Genomic DNA, 17,521 nt, shown 5'->3' on the forward strand with positions numbered 1-17,521 from the left:
ATTTTTTCAATTTTCAAAAAATTTAAAGCTTTTAAAAATTTTACTAATTTTACTACTAAATTTTATTTCTTTAAACTTAAGGCACGATACCATGCACCACTAATTTATATTATCTCTTATAAACTTTTTTGTACTTTTGTCTAATGAAAAAAGTCAAAATGGGACTCGAAACGCGAGGAAATCAATAACACATATTCTTAGAAACATAATTTCCTCTTTCCACTAATTTGCATCACTAATTTATATTATTTCTTATAATTTTCTTTATGATTTTGTTCTCTGAAACAGGCAAATTACATTATTTTTAGAAACTTAATTTCGTTTTCATTCTATTATCATTATCAAGTGGCACCCCGACTTATGAGTCACCTGACCTACGAGTGTTTCGAGATGCAAACCACTTCGACATATGAGCAAAATTTAAAACACAAGGTTTTTCTCGAAAAATGTTATTGGCAAAATGAAAAAATAAAAAAAATCGTCAGCTGTAACAATGCTTTTCCTATCATAGAAATAATTTGGCTATATAATAATAGTGAATTGTTTTATTTGTTAGTTATCTCAATTATATATCATTATTAATTTTATAGTAACGATGTACTGTGTTTAAACAAAAGGAGTTGAAAAATGGTTTAAGATCCTTGCAATAATTTTTAAGCCTTCTAAGCTCTAAAAGTTTGTGAATACAAATCTTCACGAAAAAGTTGCAACAAAACGAGCATCGGAGTTGTTCAGCAAAACATGTCTAACTTTGCTCCACAATATCACCAAGGCTCAGGAACGAATTAAATTAATAAATAATAAATTTTTTATTAATATCCAAAAAAAACTTAACAAAAACCACAGTGCTAGAACGAACTAATGGCATTTCAATGTATAGGGTAAAAATTGTTTCAACATACGAGCAATTCGACAAATTAAACTCGTATCTTCGGAAAGTCAATAAAATTTACAACTCCCAGTCGACCACCTATTACCAGCAAGTTTTCCTTTCCGCAGTTCCGTACTACTGTACCCTTTCACCCAGCCAATATATTAGACAACAATGTTATTCCGTTCTAAATGTAGGAAATTCACACAAACATATCTAACCACACAAACTAACACTTTACTCTACTGAGTCGGTAGCACTTTTTCCGTTCATTCATTCTTTGGAATATTATTAGCCGCCGATTTATTAACAGACAACATGCCTACACTTCAGTGTTCGTTTGAAAGTCGATACGAAATGGTTGAATATCTAACTATTTCGAATATTAGTTTATTTATTTGCACTTGTTAGATCGAAAAGTTTTTGTTGTGATGTGATCTATGATGACCAGGATTTTGTAATCTGATTGGATTAACATTATTAAAAATATTCCTGAGTATTGCATTTTTATATTTTATTTTTATGATTAAAAATTATAGTTATTGATATCATTTTCAGTTTTTTTTTACTCATAAACATTATCAGTAGCGCAGTGTTAGTTAAAATATTGTATCATAAACCGTATTTTGCAAAAATTTAAATGATTTATTTAAATAATTAAATTTCACACTCCTACTTTATTTGAAAAACGAAAAAACTTATTTTTTTAAATTTTTTCTTCATTCTGCAATCTATAAAAATAATTACATTTAGCAGAGAATGCTGACAAATTGTTTACAATTGATTGTTTAATGTTAAATGTTTTAAATTTTTAGTTCATGATAAATGTAATGAACGTAAGTTAAAATGCATTTCATAATTAATTCATAAAAATCATCAATTTAATTTTTGTTATTTACTTTTTAAAAAATTACTTATTTAATTAAAAATAGTAAATGTTACTGGCACTAGTAAATACGATGTGGGCAATTCGTAGTAAAATCAATTGTCTCTAAAAATTAAATGAAAAAACATTAATATTTATTTATTTATTTCAATTAGCTGTAATATATCTCCCCAAACTGAATAAAATAAATTATATTCGAAATTAAAATAAATAATTTTTTCATGTATTATTTTGTCATATAATTTTTTCATGTATTTTTTTCAGAAATAATTATCACTTTAAAAGGTCCACCGTGTATAACATTACCAGTAACAATTTATTAAGTACATCAATTTTATTAGTATTATTAGTGCTATTAACTCATTATTATATCTATTTATATATGCAATCAAGTATTTTTATTGAGCAAACGCAAATAAATTTTTTTTATTGAGAAAGATGTGCTGACTATTAAGTAGCCAATAAAAATTTATTGAGTGTAACATTTCATTTTGGTTATGTATATTATGATTTTATAATACCCGTTGGAAATACTATAAAAATTCAAAAGAACATTTGTCCACCTATAACAATTCATTTTTAATTTCTATACTATCTTTAAAAATCCTATTTTCCTTCTTTTTTGATTTTACAACTGATTTCTTCATTCGTCATCATTCATTCATCTTTTTCGTTTAAATCTAAAAAATCTAAATCTTCTACAATTCTAATCAGGCTTTTGTTCTTACTTCCATTTTTTAAATTTAAATTCAAATTCAACTCAACAAATCAAATCATATTTAATTTCAAATTAATAATTTTTTAAATTCAACTTCTTACTTATATTTCTATGCAATTTCCAATCAACAATTCAAATTCTATTTAATTTTAACTCAGCATTTCAAATTCTATGTCATTGCCAGGAATCGAACCGAGGATCGCTGGCTTGCAAATCGGGCACGCTACTGACTGAGATAATTGACACAAAAATCAGATTTTTTTTAACACGTTCGCGGATGTGAATGCTATAGCATTCATTTTCATTAAGATGCAAAATGTCATGTATGCAATAGCATTTAAGTCCATTATTTTGAATTTAATTTTATATAACCTAATCACCGATTCTTTAAGTACTTTCCCGTAGTCACTAATTACCATGGGCGTAAAATAGTAGAGTAATACTTGACGTGGATGATATAGCATTCATCTAGTATATAACGATTAAAATATGATAATAGTATTTTCGTATTATCTTATCCTTTCCCGTAGTCAGTAATTACCTTGGCCTTTCGTAAAATAGAAGCGTAATACTCGATGTGGATGCTATAGCATTCATCTAGTATATAACGATTAAAATATGATAATAGTATTTTCGTATCATCTTATCTTTTTCCGTAGACACTTATTATTTTGGACAAACAAATTGCGTAAAATAGAACTTCAATACTTGACGTGGATGCTATAGCATTCATCTAGTATATGACGATTAAAATATAATTTGACTACCCTTATAAACGGTGATTAATCAAATTTCGGATATAACAAACAATTTTGCCTTTGCTGGAACTACCCGTAGCGTAATTTAAAACTTGCAAAAGTTCAGAAAAGTAAACTAGATTTTTTTGAGAATTTTTAATGTAATTATTTTTATAGATTGCAGAATAAAAATAAAATTAAAAAAAATTTGAAAGTTGTGAAAACATTTGAAAAATTTGAAAATAGAGAAAAAATGACTTCTCTGAAAATACTAACTTAAAAAAATACCACTTTGAAAACCAAAGTTTTTAAAAAATTTTAAAAACTGAATTTTTAAAAAAAATTTTATTCAATTTTTAAATTTATTTTTTGATATCTATTTTGATATTAATAGGTTCAAATTACAAAATAACCCATCTTTGCAAAAATATGATTATTTCTTTAATTTTATATAACCTTAACTGATTCTGTAGGAATTTTTGTATTATCTTTTCCCGTATCTTTGGCTAGCGCGTAAAATAGAAGCGTAAAACTTGACGTGGATGCTATAGCATTCATAACAATTAAAATATGATAATAGTATTTTCGTACTATCTTATCTTTTCCCGTAGTCACTAATTACCTTGTTCAAGCACATTGCGTAAAATACAAGCGTAATATTTGACGTGGATGCTATAGCATTAATAACGATTAAAATATGATAATAGTATTTTCGTATTATCTTATCTATTACCATAGTTACCTTGGGTAAGCACATTGCGTTAAATAGTAGAGTAATACTTGACGTGTATGCTATAGCATTCATCTATAACGATTAATATAGTAATGATAATAGTATTTTTGTACTATGTTATCTTTTGCCGTAGTCACTAATTACCTTGGTCAATAACGTTGCGTAAAATAGTAGAGTAAAACTTGACGTGGATGCTATAGCATTCATCTAGTATATAACGATTAAAATATGATAATAGTATTTTTGTACTATTTTATCTTTTCCCGTAGTCACTAATTACCTTGGGTAAGCGCATTGCGAAAATAGAAGCGTAAAACTTGACGTGTATGCTATAGCATCCATCTAGTATATAACGAATAAAATATGATAATAGTATTTTTGTATTCTCTTATCTTTTCCCGTAGTCACTAATTATCTTGGGCAATCACATTGCGTAAAATAGAAGCGTAAAACTTGACGTGGATGCTATAGCATTCATCCAGTATGTAACAATTAAAATATGATAATCCGACTAACCTTATAAACGGTGTAACTGGGTTAATTTTGGGGTGTAGGAATTTTCCAATACAATTTCTCAATGCTTGATCGCTAATTGTTCCATAACACTTTGTTTCAACAGGTTTCACACAGCATCAAGTAAACGCAAGTGCAACATTGAATGAAACCAATCGACTTGTTTCGTTCATATCTTATTATTATTATTATTAAAGACTATTTCTAAATAGTTTTCCTAATGTTTTATAATAATTAATTATCAAATCAAGTGCAAAATGAATTCAGTGAGAGCCCGTCCCCATTATGTGTTCTTATTGGTGCTGGTGCTCCATAGCTGTCACGTTGCGAAAGGTTAGTGAAGTGATATAACGTACTAGTAGTATAGTAATAAGAAGTAGTCGAAGCGCTTGGGAATTCTTTTTTCAAATTCACTTCGAATTCTCGTTACCGGTTTAAAACATTTTTATTGATTGGGAAATACATACTGGCTTCCTGTTTATAGACAAACAAATTATGTAACTAGTGGTGGGTTAAGAAGATAGGTTTGTACTTTCCTGCATGACATCGTGCCTGAACGCAAATTGCTGGAAATTCCCGGAAATTAATATTTTTGAAAAAGCTTTGAAGTTTTTTGTGAACTGAAAAAATTAGATTTGAGAACTTTGAACTTATGAAGATTTTTGAAATTTTTGAAAAAATTGTCTTTTTTGTATTTGTCGAAAAAAATAGTTTTTTTGTAATTTGGATTTTTTTTTAGAAAATTTGGAACTTTTTTTCAAAATAATCTCGCTGCGTAGCTGTTTTAGAGACAAAATAGCAAAGCGCGTAGGCGCTATGTCGCAGTCTAACAAATAAACATCGGTATGAAATAAACAAAATTTGTTATTATTAAGATATCTATAAAATCTCTGATAATTTGATGTGCTTTTGTCTAATAATCAATTTTGACCGCCAAATGTCATTTTTTAACTTCCCGTAAGGTAAGTTATTGCTGTAATCGTCGCAAAATCGGATATAACTTTGTTTATATATCTTCACGTTTCTAAGGTTTCTGAATATTTTGGCATACTTTACAAAAAATGGATATGTGTGTGTATGTGCGGATACAATTACAACCGATTTAAATTACTCAAAAAAACATTCGTTTAGTATTGATGGGGAGACGTGCTGATTAGTTTTTGGCAAAGGCAGATCCAGCCGTTTCAAAGATACGGGGCAAAAAGTGTCCAAAGATAGTAATTCCGTTTTTGAGATAACGGATCGTCCGATTTGAACAATTCAAAACACATTTTATTTGTATTGACAAAATGAAGTACTATTTGTGAAGGCAATTCTAATGATTTTGGAGATCGAGTAGAAAAAGTAATAAAAATGACATTTGGCGGTCAAAAATCATCATTAAACATATATGTACACGAAATTATCAAATATTTATAGAGATTTTAATAATACGTACAATTTTTGTTTACATTTCTTGCTGATTCAATATTTCGTCACTAAAACAGCTACGCAGTATGATCGCTTTGAAAAAAATGTCAAAATTAAAAAAAAAATTAAAAATTCAATTTTTTAGTATGATTTTTAGACCACGATCTCTATCATCATAAAAAGTATGATAAAACTCCATTACTGCAAATGTTTTGTTAGAATGAATCTAGTAAGACTTCGTTCTTCGTTTATTAAACCAATGACATTTTTGAAAAATATTAGACTTTCCATCAGAAAGGTGATAATTTTATAAGATTATATAAAGAACTAATTTTAAAACACAAAACGGTGATTTTTAGCGCTTTTCTGGCGTAACTGAGAAAGACCAGCCTTTACTAAAGACCAAAAACTATGCACATTGTCAATACGAAGCGAATGTTTTTTGATCAAGCCATCAAAATTGGGTCAGCCGTCCTTCCGTAAACTTAAAAAAGTACTAACATACGAACACACAATTTACACCCACATGTGAACAAACGTATATTTTTTCTAGCATATGTCAAAATAAATCAAAGATCCTAGAACGTAATGAAAAGTTTCGATTTTCCAGATCAAATAAAATATGGATAATTTAAAAAAAATGACATGATATACGAGCAAAAATTTAATCATGTAGTTGCTTGATAAACTTCCGGAAGTTTAAATACAATAATTTTAACGTTATAACAATGAATTATATGCATTCCCCACATTTTTTACAAGACTGATTAGTACATTTCACTTTTACTTTTTTCATTCATTTCATTAACTTTTGACCTTACATCATAAACAACAATAGAAATAAATAGGAATAACAATTGTTAAAAAATTAAAAAATCGCAATTTCTTACTTAATTGAAATATTATTTCTAAAGTGTAAAGTCTCTAAAAAAACGTATTTCCATACTAAGAAAGTCAAATACACATAAGGTAATAAGTTATCGTATTTGCAAAAAAAATCGAAAATGAAATTTGTTACATATTTTTACGCTTCAAACGTTTCTGAACATTTTGGCATACATTAGAAAGAATGGATGTATATGTATGTGTACGGATACAAATATTCAATGATTTCGGGAACACGGATTAAACGATTTGAGTAATTCAAAAAACATTGATGGGGAAACGTACTGATTAGTTTTAGGCAAAAAAATTCTCCACAAAATCTAATTATACAAAAATTTTAAAAAAAAATTAAATTTATAACCAATTTAAATCACAGACTAGTTATATCAAAATTTAAAAAAAAATAAGTTTTTAAATTAATGGAAAATGGAAAACAAATTTAAATTAAAAAATGGGAATTTCTAGCAATTTGCCTCAATGTACAATGCCATACACCACTAGTTATGATTTCAAATTTAAAAATGACTAATGGGTTTGATTATTGCATGCGAATTCAGGGAAAATTTCTCAACTCCTAATGATAATCGACTTCTAATACGCGAAATATTTTCAAAGAATCTCTTATTATTAATTTTATTGTTTTGTAACGAGAGAGAAGAAATCTTAAAGATCGCTCGTGTTGTATTACATAAGAGCAGTCGTGGGTCCATTCGGCGGAATCGTTTTGTAACTTGTGAGTGTGATATAATGAGAGAGCTCGAATATTATTGAAACATAAAAAATTTGTTAAAATTTGGTAAGTCCTTAATACTTGATTTCAATCTCCGTTGGTACAAAATTTTCAAAATTATGATTCCTTTATCATCGTAATGTATGTACCTGCATGTGTTCCCGCGTTATTTCAAGTGAAAGTTCTTTGGGAACACTATCTATTTACCTACAACTGCATATACGATGATGGTTCAACAAAATTTGCATTATATATAAATATAAACCAGAAACAATATAGTAAGATAATTAATAACAAAATTAAAGAAACGCGGAAGTGAGTCCCCATGCTAAAATAGCGACAAGTTTCCAAACATCTAAACCCAAAAATTAGAACATGGTAATAGTCAAAATATGCTGTAACGATATAAAAAGTTGTTTATGAAGTATAAATCTAAACCAATATATTATATCTAAGTGTCGTTGTCGACAAGAAAAAATGCAAAATTATGTTTTAATTTCAAAAATTTGATCAACAGGTGACGTTTTCCAAAGAATTAAGAATTTGAGAAGACTTGGCTTTGAAGGTATTTATAAAATTTATAGATCACTCTTAATGAAATTTTACAGGCATTTTGGCAAGTATGGTAAGATAAGTCTACAAGAATGGCCCAGCAGATGTAAATGTAAAATTACAGGAATAAATATAAGATGTAGGATCCAATTTTTGGATAAAATAATTTTTTTTATTAAAATTTTATGTTTTGGGTGTATATTCTTATGAATCGGTACTAAAAAACTGTCAAAAAGCTACGATTTGCTGCGCTATCAGGCGTTTTACACATAGAACCTAACTTAATGCATGTGTTATCGATGTGACGTCAGAAAGATGCACTTATAATAAAATTGTTATTTGATGTTTGTACGTTTTGTAGGTTAGGTTCTACGTGCAAAAAACTTGATCGCACAGCAAATACATAACTTTTTGACATGATACGAATATAGACCCGTAACATAGCATTGGCATAACATTTCTATTTTATTGGAAAGTTGGCTCCGCAATTATATTATTTGAATAAGATAGGATATTCTGAAGCTCAAATGCAAATTGTTTTTACCCTCAAAAGCCTCCCAAGCATTTGTTATACATCATATTTTAAAATTTTCCTATCATTATTGATAAGAATGTATTTAAAAATTAAAAATTACACTCCTAAAGAACTAAAAATCATATAATAATCATATCATTTTAAGTCAGAATAAAAAATCTTGAAACAAAAGTAAACAAAATTCATGTCGACTAAAGGCGACACTCGTACACACAGGCTTCTAAACAAATGTCGACTATGGACGACGATTGTGGCAAAAAATAGAATTCAATTATTTAACTCTTTTACTACGCGTGTCGCTTATAGTCGACACCTGCTTGGCGACCTATGTGTACTAATGTCGCCTTTAGACGGCATAATATGTGCTTTGATATTTATCACTCTTAATATGTGGTAGTTTTAATAATTTAATTCAGAGTGAAAAATCCTGAAACAAAGCTCAACACACTGCATGTCGACTAAAGACGACGATTGTAGCAAAAATGGAATAAAATACATTATTGAACTTTTTCACTACGCTAGTGAAAGACCTCTTGACCGTAAAAGTGTCGTCTATAGACGACAAAGTGTGCTTCAATATTTATCACTCTTATTATTACGTAGCAAATTAGAATTGTTAATAATTTAACTCAGAGTAAAAAATAGACTACATTCGCTTAACGACCTGTGTGTACGAGTGTCGCCCGTACACGGCATAAAGTCTGCTTTAATATTTATCACTCTTTCCATACGTAGTAACAAATTAGAATTGTTAATAATTTAATTAAGAGTAATGTTGAATATATGGGTGACACTCGTACACACAGGTTTGTTATAAAGAATATTCAGATAAATATTATTGCAATTGATAAATTGAATTTAACGCCTAGAACTTAATTTTTATTGAGATAGTTCATACTTTATTTCACATTCAAAAAAATTATAAATTCTTGTAAATTCATTGACTGAAATCATATATTTGACGACCTGTGTGTACAAGTATGACTAAAACTTTATTTTATTGAGATACTACTTCAAGTAACATTAAAAAAAAATACGAATTTCTGAAAATATTTGATTTAACTCACTCACCACGAGCGTCGCCTATAGTCGACACCTGCTTGACGACCTGTTTGTACGAGTTTCGCATATAGACGACATGAAGTGTGCTTCAATATTTATCACTCTGAGTTAAATTATTGAGCAAACCAATTTTTTGTTTGAGAAGGGTAATTTTTAAATACATATGATTCGAAAATCTTGAAATATTTTGTGTAACAAATACTTGAACGGCTTGAAAAGTTGATAATGTCTAATTACATCAATATTATTACCAAATTCATATTCCTCTTAGGAAATCAAATTGGGCCCATCAAAGAAGCTTTATTCCTCGGAACAGATATTGGAAACGCAACCCAGAAAGATTGCATCTACAGGAGAGGATCCGACAGAGATTCTTGTCCAGATCCTGATGTCAAATTAATCATGTACACCAAACACGAGGACGTTATTAAAAAATCCACAGTGGACATTTTCCGTTCCGATTGGTTGAGGACAAGTTCTTGGAATTCCTCCAAATCTAACGTGGTTCTCATCCACGGATACGCTGGGGGAGATGATACTTTACCAATAGTAGTACTTCGGGATGGTAAAAAAAATTATAAAAAACACCTATAATTACTTTAATCAATATTTTCATTATTTTCAGCGTATATTATGACTGATCGTTACAACGTGTTCATGGTAGATTGGGGAGCCCTTTGCAAGCCCCCATGTTATGTAGCCGCAGTACACAATGTACGACCAGTTGCCAAATGTTTGGCAGAAGCCCTGTCTTCATTAAGGGATGCTGGTTTGCCAGTTGACACTGACCTGGATTGTGTGGGACATTCTTTAGGAGCTCACATTTGTGGGGTCATGTCTAACTTTTTGCTGTTTAGGTTGCACAGAATCATAGGTAATAATAGATGTAAAAATTTATTTCCACCCATGTGAAAAAATCGTTTCTTTTTTTTAAAAAAAAACTATGGGGCCAATTCTCCGAGGTGGTATATTTTATTGAAACCACATATAAGGTACTCTAGAGATTGAATAAGAAAAGAACTGTTGAATCTAACTTAGAAATAGTAATACATCTTACAAAAAATAAATAACGAATAGATAAAAATGATATTCAGGTATAGTAAACTAAATAACAAAGCTCAAAACCAAAACAACTAACAACGACAAAAATACCTTCGTTAAAAAATTAACAATGTGGCCTTTTATCTCGTGATAGCGCCGTCGCCCGATTTTTGGCGATGACACATCTTTTGCCCTCTACTTTAAAATAGTAACTTTAGTTTTTTTGTTGTTCTTGAGATAACCAAATCAAAAAATTAAAACTTTCCTCGTCTATTTATTGCCGACTAATGGTTCAAACATGTCTAGGTTTGGACCCTGCAAGACCCCTAATAAAATCAGGAAACGCCCATCGTCTCGATGCTGGTGATGCCAGATCGGTGCAGGTTGTGCATACAAATGCAGGAAAATATGGAGAAACTGGACGAGTTGGTCATGTAGACTTTTGTGTTAATGGAGGAAGAACACAACCTTATTGCTCAAATGCCACAAGTAAGGAGAAAATAACAATTTATACATCCAAAACCATATAACAACCAGAGTAACATCTATGTAGATAATATTTGAGATTTTTAGTAAATGACGCCTAGTTTCATGCAGCAATGACTTCAGTCATTTGCTGCAATATCAAATTATTTGCGTACAACGAGGCGTAATAATGGACATATACGAGTACTTGATTGCAATGAATTTGTATATTTTTTCCAGATGAAGATTTATGCAGTCATATATGGTCCTTGTGCTACATGGCACAAAGTTTGTACCACGAAGGGCCTGATTATCAAGCTGAACCTTGTTCAAGAAGATGTCCTGCAGGCTTAAGGCCTTCAGACCCAATTATGGGACCACCGATTTCTATGGGAGAAAAAACTCCTTTGGAGTAAGTAAAAGGAAATTCTATCCTTGATTAAATTGGGAAAATCGATACCAAATTAAATTGATATTCTCGATTTTTGAAAAATAGTTAAATTGGGAATTTGTAAATGAGAGTAGTTATTACTGAACAGGCTTGAGGCCTTTAGACCCAATTGTGGGATCACCAATTTCTATGGGAGAAAAAACTCCGTTGGAGTAAGTAAGGGAAATTGTATTTTTAATTAAATTAGAAAAATCCATTTTTATCTAAATTGATATTTTTGAATTTTTAAGAAAAGCTTAAATCAGAATTCGATTATGAGAGAGCAGTTCGTACTGATGAAGAGACTATATACAAAAGTTTCATGTAAATCGGTTCAGGAGGGCCATGGTGATCAAACAGCTATATTTGTGAAAATAATTTAAATATTGCAAAATCGTCTTGTACACAATTTCTTGAATAGTTAAACTTCGAAAATATCCAAAAACTATTTTTTTATTTTTACCCCTATAAGTTCTGATTCCTATCGATGAGAAAAAAAGATTGTTATGTCTATCAATTATCATTTTTCTCCTTTTCCAGTGCTTATGGTTCATATTGTCTAAAAGACCAACTGCAACCATTTTGCCCCACGGAAACAGGGGCGCACGGAGACCTCCGATGTTGCATAAAACCGAAAAAACAAAATTCGAAACAGAGACCCCAAAGACGAAGACTTATGAGGAGCGGAGTAGGGATATTTGACCTTTTAAATTAATTTAATGTTACTTAATTTAAATTTAATTGTATTGTTACTTATAAAAATATTTAGATAGGATGTATTAAAATGATATAATAAAGTATTTAAATAGTAATTGGTGGTATCATTTCATATGAAATTCAGAAACCAAGTGCAACATTCTGACAAAAACGCACCTACTGTAAACTTCAAAAATAGATAAAATATAAAACTTCTACTTCTGTTATATAATAATCAATTATAATTTCAATTATCTTCCATTTGGCGCAGACTTTTTCAAATGAATAAAATTCCTTAAATGTTATATGTAAATAACGAAATTTGTGTTACGACAGATAAGCCCATGTTCAAATTGATTTAAAAAAAATATTTACATATCGTAAGTGTGAATTTACCATTGATATTTGTGTCTATAAAAAATCCCGCATAGCATGTGAATTTCAAAGGCATTTCATTGCATTGAAATGAATTACTCTGTAATTTTGAATATTTGCATTGCATTGCACTAAAAAAATCAACTGAATGGTTCCAAAAATACAAATGATAGTACAAAAATTAGGAATTTTATAATTAAAATTATTCAACTAAATGGAAAGTTTTTAGATTTTTTACAATTACAATAAATATGATTCACTATTACATTTATATGCGTAAGCCTTGATGAATTTATGTCATCTTCTCTACGTGATGCAATTACAAATCTTTCAATGATAATTGATATTTACATAAAAAAGAAAATTATAATTTACTAAGTGATGTAGATACAGTAATATGTAGATATTACTTTTTAATTACATTTTTTATATTTTCAAATTTAGTCACGAAATTATTTGAATGTGCTTCGTTTATTATTTTCAAGATTTTCATTAACATCCTAAAAACTTAAAATTATTGAATTATAAGAATTCATTAAATTTTGTAATAACTAAAAAGTCCAAGAAAATATAATGAAAATTTTTGCATATCTTAAGGTTTTTGAACATTTTGACATACCTTAGAAAAATTGAGGTATAATTGTGTGTATGTATGGATACAATTTTTTGCCCACGATTACCAGCGATCAACCGATTTAAATTATTCAAAAACATTCGATTTTTAATATAAGTTTTGGAACCTGTAGCAGAATTATACGATTAATAAAGCAACCTTGATTAAAAACGTGTCTAATATTAACGTGTAAATTTAATTATAGCAAATGGATCATTTATTTAAATACTATAATAATGTTACACTTTGACAACAAATAGACTATTATTATATGAATAAATACATAGAGATTTAAGAACAAAATAATTGAAAATAATCCAAAAACAACCAAAGCGATAAGCAAACTTTAACAGCTTATATAAAAAAAATTTGGTTAATAATGTTGGTTAACTTTCCGTAGAAGTTTGTTTTCATTAAAAAATCCGATTCGCTAATTTTATGTTTTCTCGACGTTTCAAGCCATTCTGAATCGAATGAGACCAAATTTGGAAAAAGTATGTGTGTGTGTGAACAGATTTTTTGCCGTAAATCAACGATTTCTCAAAAACGGCTAGACCGATTTAAAAAAAATTAAAGGCATTCGATGTTTATTTATAAATAGCAGTTGTTTTATATATAGCAGAAAATTTATGATTTTTTTGACGGTAGATACCATAGCCTTATAGATCATACTAAAATATTACGACCCTACAATATGCCGTTTAATTTTAAAAATTCTTCAAAGTTTGCAAAAATTAGTATCGTATTTTTGGCATTTGTCAAAATTAGACCTTTCATCTCAATATGGTTAAACACATTTGATTTATAAATTATGTCAAACTAATTCAAAAAATAATCTTCGATTTAGACTAAATACTTCACTAAATTCTTTAAAAATATATGTGTACATTAAAAAAATATATCATCAGTATAATTCGGATAAATACATTTAATTTTTTCCTTATCTCATTTAAAATAAAACAAAATTATTTAAAACAAGTTGTTAATAGCTTTGTGCCTTGAGGCAAGTTTCTTGAACCAGATATGTGTAAATAATTGAGATAATTAATGAGATTTATAATTGTGACGATAATATTTTGAAATTTAGACATGACACATTATTTCAAACTAAATTAAAATGGAATTTAAAATTCGAAATTAAATGAATTTTTATAATTCAACCGCGTATCGTAGGCCTATAATATTTTAGATTGTTATTTCAGACTGCAAAATCTATCATTATACAAATTTTAATCAAAATCGTCAAGAAAAAAAAATCAAACAAAGAAACGTCTCGGCAGAACTTTACCAAAAACTATTCAGCAACAGAATCCGAACCAATATCTTTCGAAATTCAGTTAAGATTGTGAGCTAAGATGTGCACGAAAATTTTTACACTTTTTTGCTAATTCGAAAGAAACGGCTAGGTCGATCGCAAAATTAATAAGCTAGTCCTTAACGAGTTAAATCGAATTGCTTTTAATTTTTTTAAATCGATCCACCTATTGAGAAAATATCGACGAAAGATTAAAAATTGGCTCCACATACATTTTTTCTGCGAATTTGGTCTCATCCGATTCAGAACGACTTGAAACTTCGAGATAACATAAAATCAGCAAATCAGATTTTTTTTCTTTCGGGAAGTGTTGAAATTCCCAGTGCCAATTTAAAAGTCCTTTTAGAAACGACCATGATTAGCAGATACATTTTTCGAGTCCTTGCCGATAAAGTACGAGGACATCAAAACCTTAACCATTGTTGTCTAAAATAACAAACATCGATTTATATATATATATATATATATATATATATATATATATATATATATATATAATTTACATATATTCCGAGCAGTGTTTTCGCGCTTCATCAGTTATACAATAGCTTTGCAACGGAGTCGCGATTTTTTTTAAATTTTAAAGTGATAATAAGAAGACCAAAGTTTGTTGATATAACTATATATATTGTAAATTCTAAGAAAGTGTTACTTTCGTTCGTCTGTGCCAACAATAATTTGACAATACTAATCTCTTCGGTTACAGCATACGAGTAATATTTCATAATAATGATAAAATATTCAATTATTTTGTAATAATAGAGCTAAACATAATAAAACGGGATGTAAATATTTGATGGAGATAAAATACTAAAATATTAGAATAACCATGAAGTAATCGAGATTTTATAAAAAATTGTCTCTAAATTTTTTTAGTACAAAAAATTATTAACTGATATCAAATTTGAAGTGTGCGGTATGTAAGTGAAGGTGGCAGTTAACACAAATTGAATGAGTGGTTTACCCACTGCAATGCCTCATATTTATATTCCTGGAACATATTATTAGTCATTGCAAGGGCAAGCCTTATCTGAAACTATTTAAAGAATTGATTCATTTAAAAATTCAATGTTTTAATATACTAATACTGCGATTTTCAAACTTAATATTTTTTTTAATTACGAAGCAAAATCCAAATATTTATGAATTACGTTGTGGCATGCTTAGGGAATCAAGTAAAATTTGCTATAGATTTGTATGGTACCAAGTTTTCTCTCATTTATTATATTCTGATTTGAATATTTTTGCTTTTTCTGCAAGCCATTCGTGAACTATTTCTAAGGTATGCCAAAATATTCAGAAACCTCTGAAACGTGAAAATATATAAAAAAAATCATTTTAGATTTTTATGCGATATCTATAACTTTAACTTATCCTATGGGAATTTATGTAGAAACATAAGAAAATTTTCTTCATATAAGGACTGAACTTTAAGTCTTCATTTATATGTATATATATATATATATATATATATATATATATATATATTGTCGATTTGTTATATTGACAATCGGAGTGCCTACTTTGAATATTTTGGGCGAGAGAAATTTTCACTTATTTAAACGGCAGACATAAGGCAAACAGTCAAAATTAACAAACGGATTTTTTTGGACACATTTACAAATTGTTAAATAATTCGTTGAATAACAAACATTAACAAATTATTAATTAAGTATTAATCTATCAAACTATTTTTTATTTTTAAGTAGTGCAAATTGATATACTGTTAAATATGAATGATAATATATGTGTGTAATATGGTGTACATAAAAAATCGTTCGAGTGAAATGTGATAATATAATTTGATTAAAAAATAGTGCCAAAATATTAATGGATATCTGGTATTAAGTTAAAATTAAAGCAATATTAAAACAATCGTGTTGAGTGTTCGTGCGAATGTAAATTATAATTTTGATGTAAACGTTTTGTGAAAAAGAAGTTTTCTTAAATTTTAGTACACGTGAAAAAATTGATAAGTTCAAAATTGGTAGAAGCAGTATTTTTGAATTAAACTATAATATCAACACTAGAATAATAAATTAGTAACACTTTTTTTTAAAATAAAGTTGTTAGTCGCATTTGACTGCTCTTTTTAAAAATTAAAAAAAAAAATTAGTTTAGTTCTATTTGAATATTTAAATAGAGTAGGTCGAAAATTGATCTGCGATTTTACCGCTCTTCTAGAATTAAAAAAAAGTTTAAAAGTTTTTTTCTAGTTGAATACTTATATAGCATAGGATCTAAAACTATTCAACTATTTTGATTGTTCCTTTCTAAAAAATTGAAAAAAAGAAAACACTAAGAATACTTATATAGCATAGTTCAAAATTTGTAAAAGGCTTTAACTAAAATTTTTTTTTTTTGTTGAATACTTATAAATCTCTTCAACAATTGTTTAGCGACTTCAATTGTTTTTCCTCTGCTATTTAAAAAAAAATAGTTTTTCCTGGTAAGACTTATAAATATTAATTAAAAAAATTGTGGAATTGTTGCTTTTTGTGTCCTTCCTCTAAAATTTACAAAAAAAAATTAGCTCTTTCTTCTGGTTGAACACTTATAGAGTATAATTAAAAATTGTTCAACTGTTAATTTTGACCGTTCTCCCTCTAGAATTTGAAAAAAATGTTTTTTATCTGATTGTATATTTAAAAAATGTTCAATTGTTGACTTTTAGTGTTCTACCTCAAAAATTAAAAAAAAAACTGTTTTTTTTTGGTTGAACACTTATAGAGCATAATTAAAAATAAACTGCTGACTTGACTGTTCTTTCTCTAAAATTTAAAAAACCTGCGTTTTCCAGTTATAGAGCACAATATAAGTACAACTGCTTGAAATTGTAAAGGACTAAAAAAAATTAAATAAGACAAAAAAAGTGTCTCAAGAGCAACGAATATCACCTTACCTAAATCTTAAAATTATTTAAGTATAAAATATTAAAAAACTGCAACCAGCAA

The 17,521-nt window shown here is 28.4% G+C and overlaps 1 protein-coding gene across 1 annotated transcript; it reads left to right on the plus strand.

The window, feature by feature from the left end:
* Window positions 1-4,715: 4,715 nt before the first annotated feature.
* On the plus strand, window positions 4,716-12,283 carry LOC113386616 (phospholipase A1-like). Its single transcript, XM_026624385.1, has 6 exons — window positions 4,716-4,791; window positions 9,904-10,197; window positions 10,258-10,506; window positions 10,980-11,162; window positions 11,379-11,550; window positions 12,109-12,283. The coding sequence occupies exons 1-6, from the start codon at window positions 4,716-4,718 to the stop codon at window positions 12,281-12,283; spliced, it is 1,149 nt and encodes a 382-aa protein (XP_026480170.1).
* Window positions 12,284-17,521: the final 5,238 nt, after the last annotated feature.

This window comes from Ctenocephalides felis, unplaced genomic scaffold, assembly GCF_003426905.1.
Source record: "Ctenocephalides felis isolate EL2017-DRISC unplaced genomic scaffold, ASM342690v1 CF-g0.4_SCAFFOLD_03571, whole genome shotgun sequence".
In the NCBI taxonomy this organism is placed as follows: Eukaryota; Metazoa; Arthropoda; class Insecta; order Siphonaptera; family Pulicidae; genus Ctenocephalides; species Ctenocephalides felis.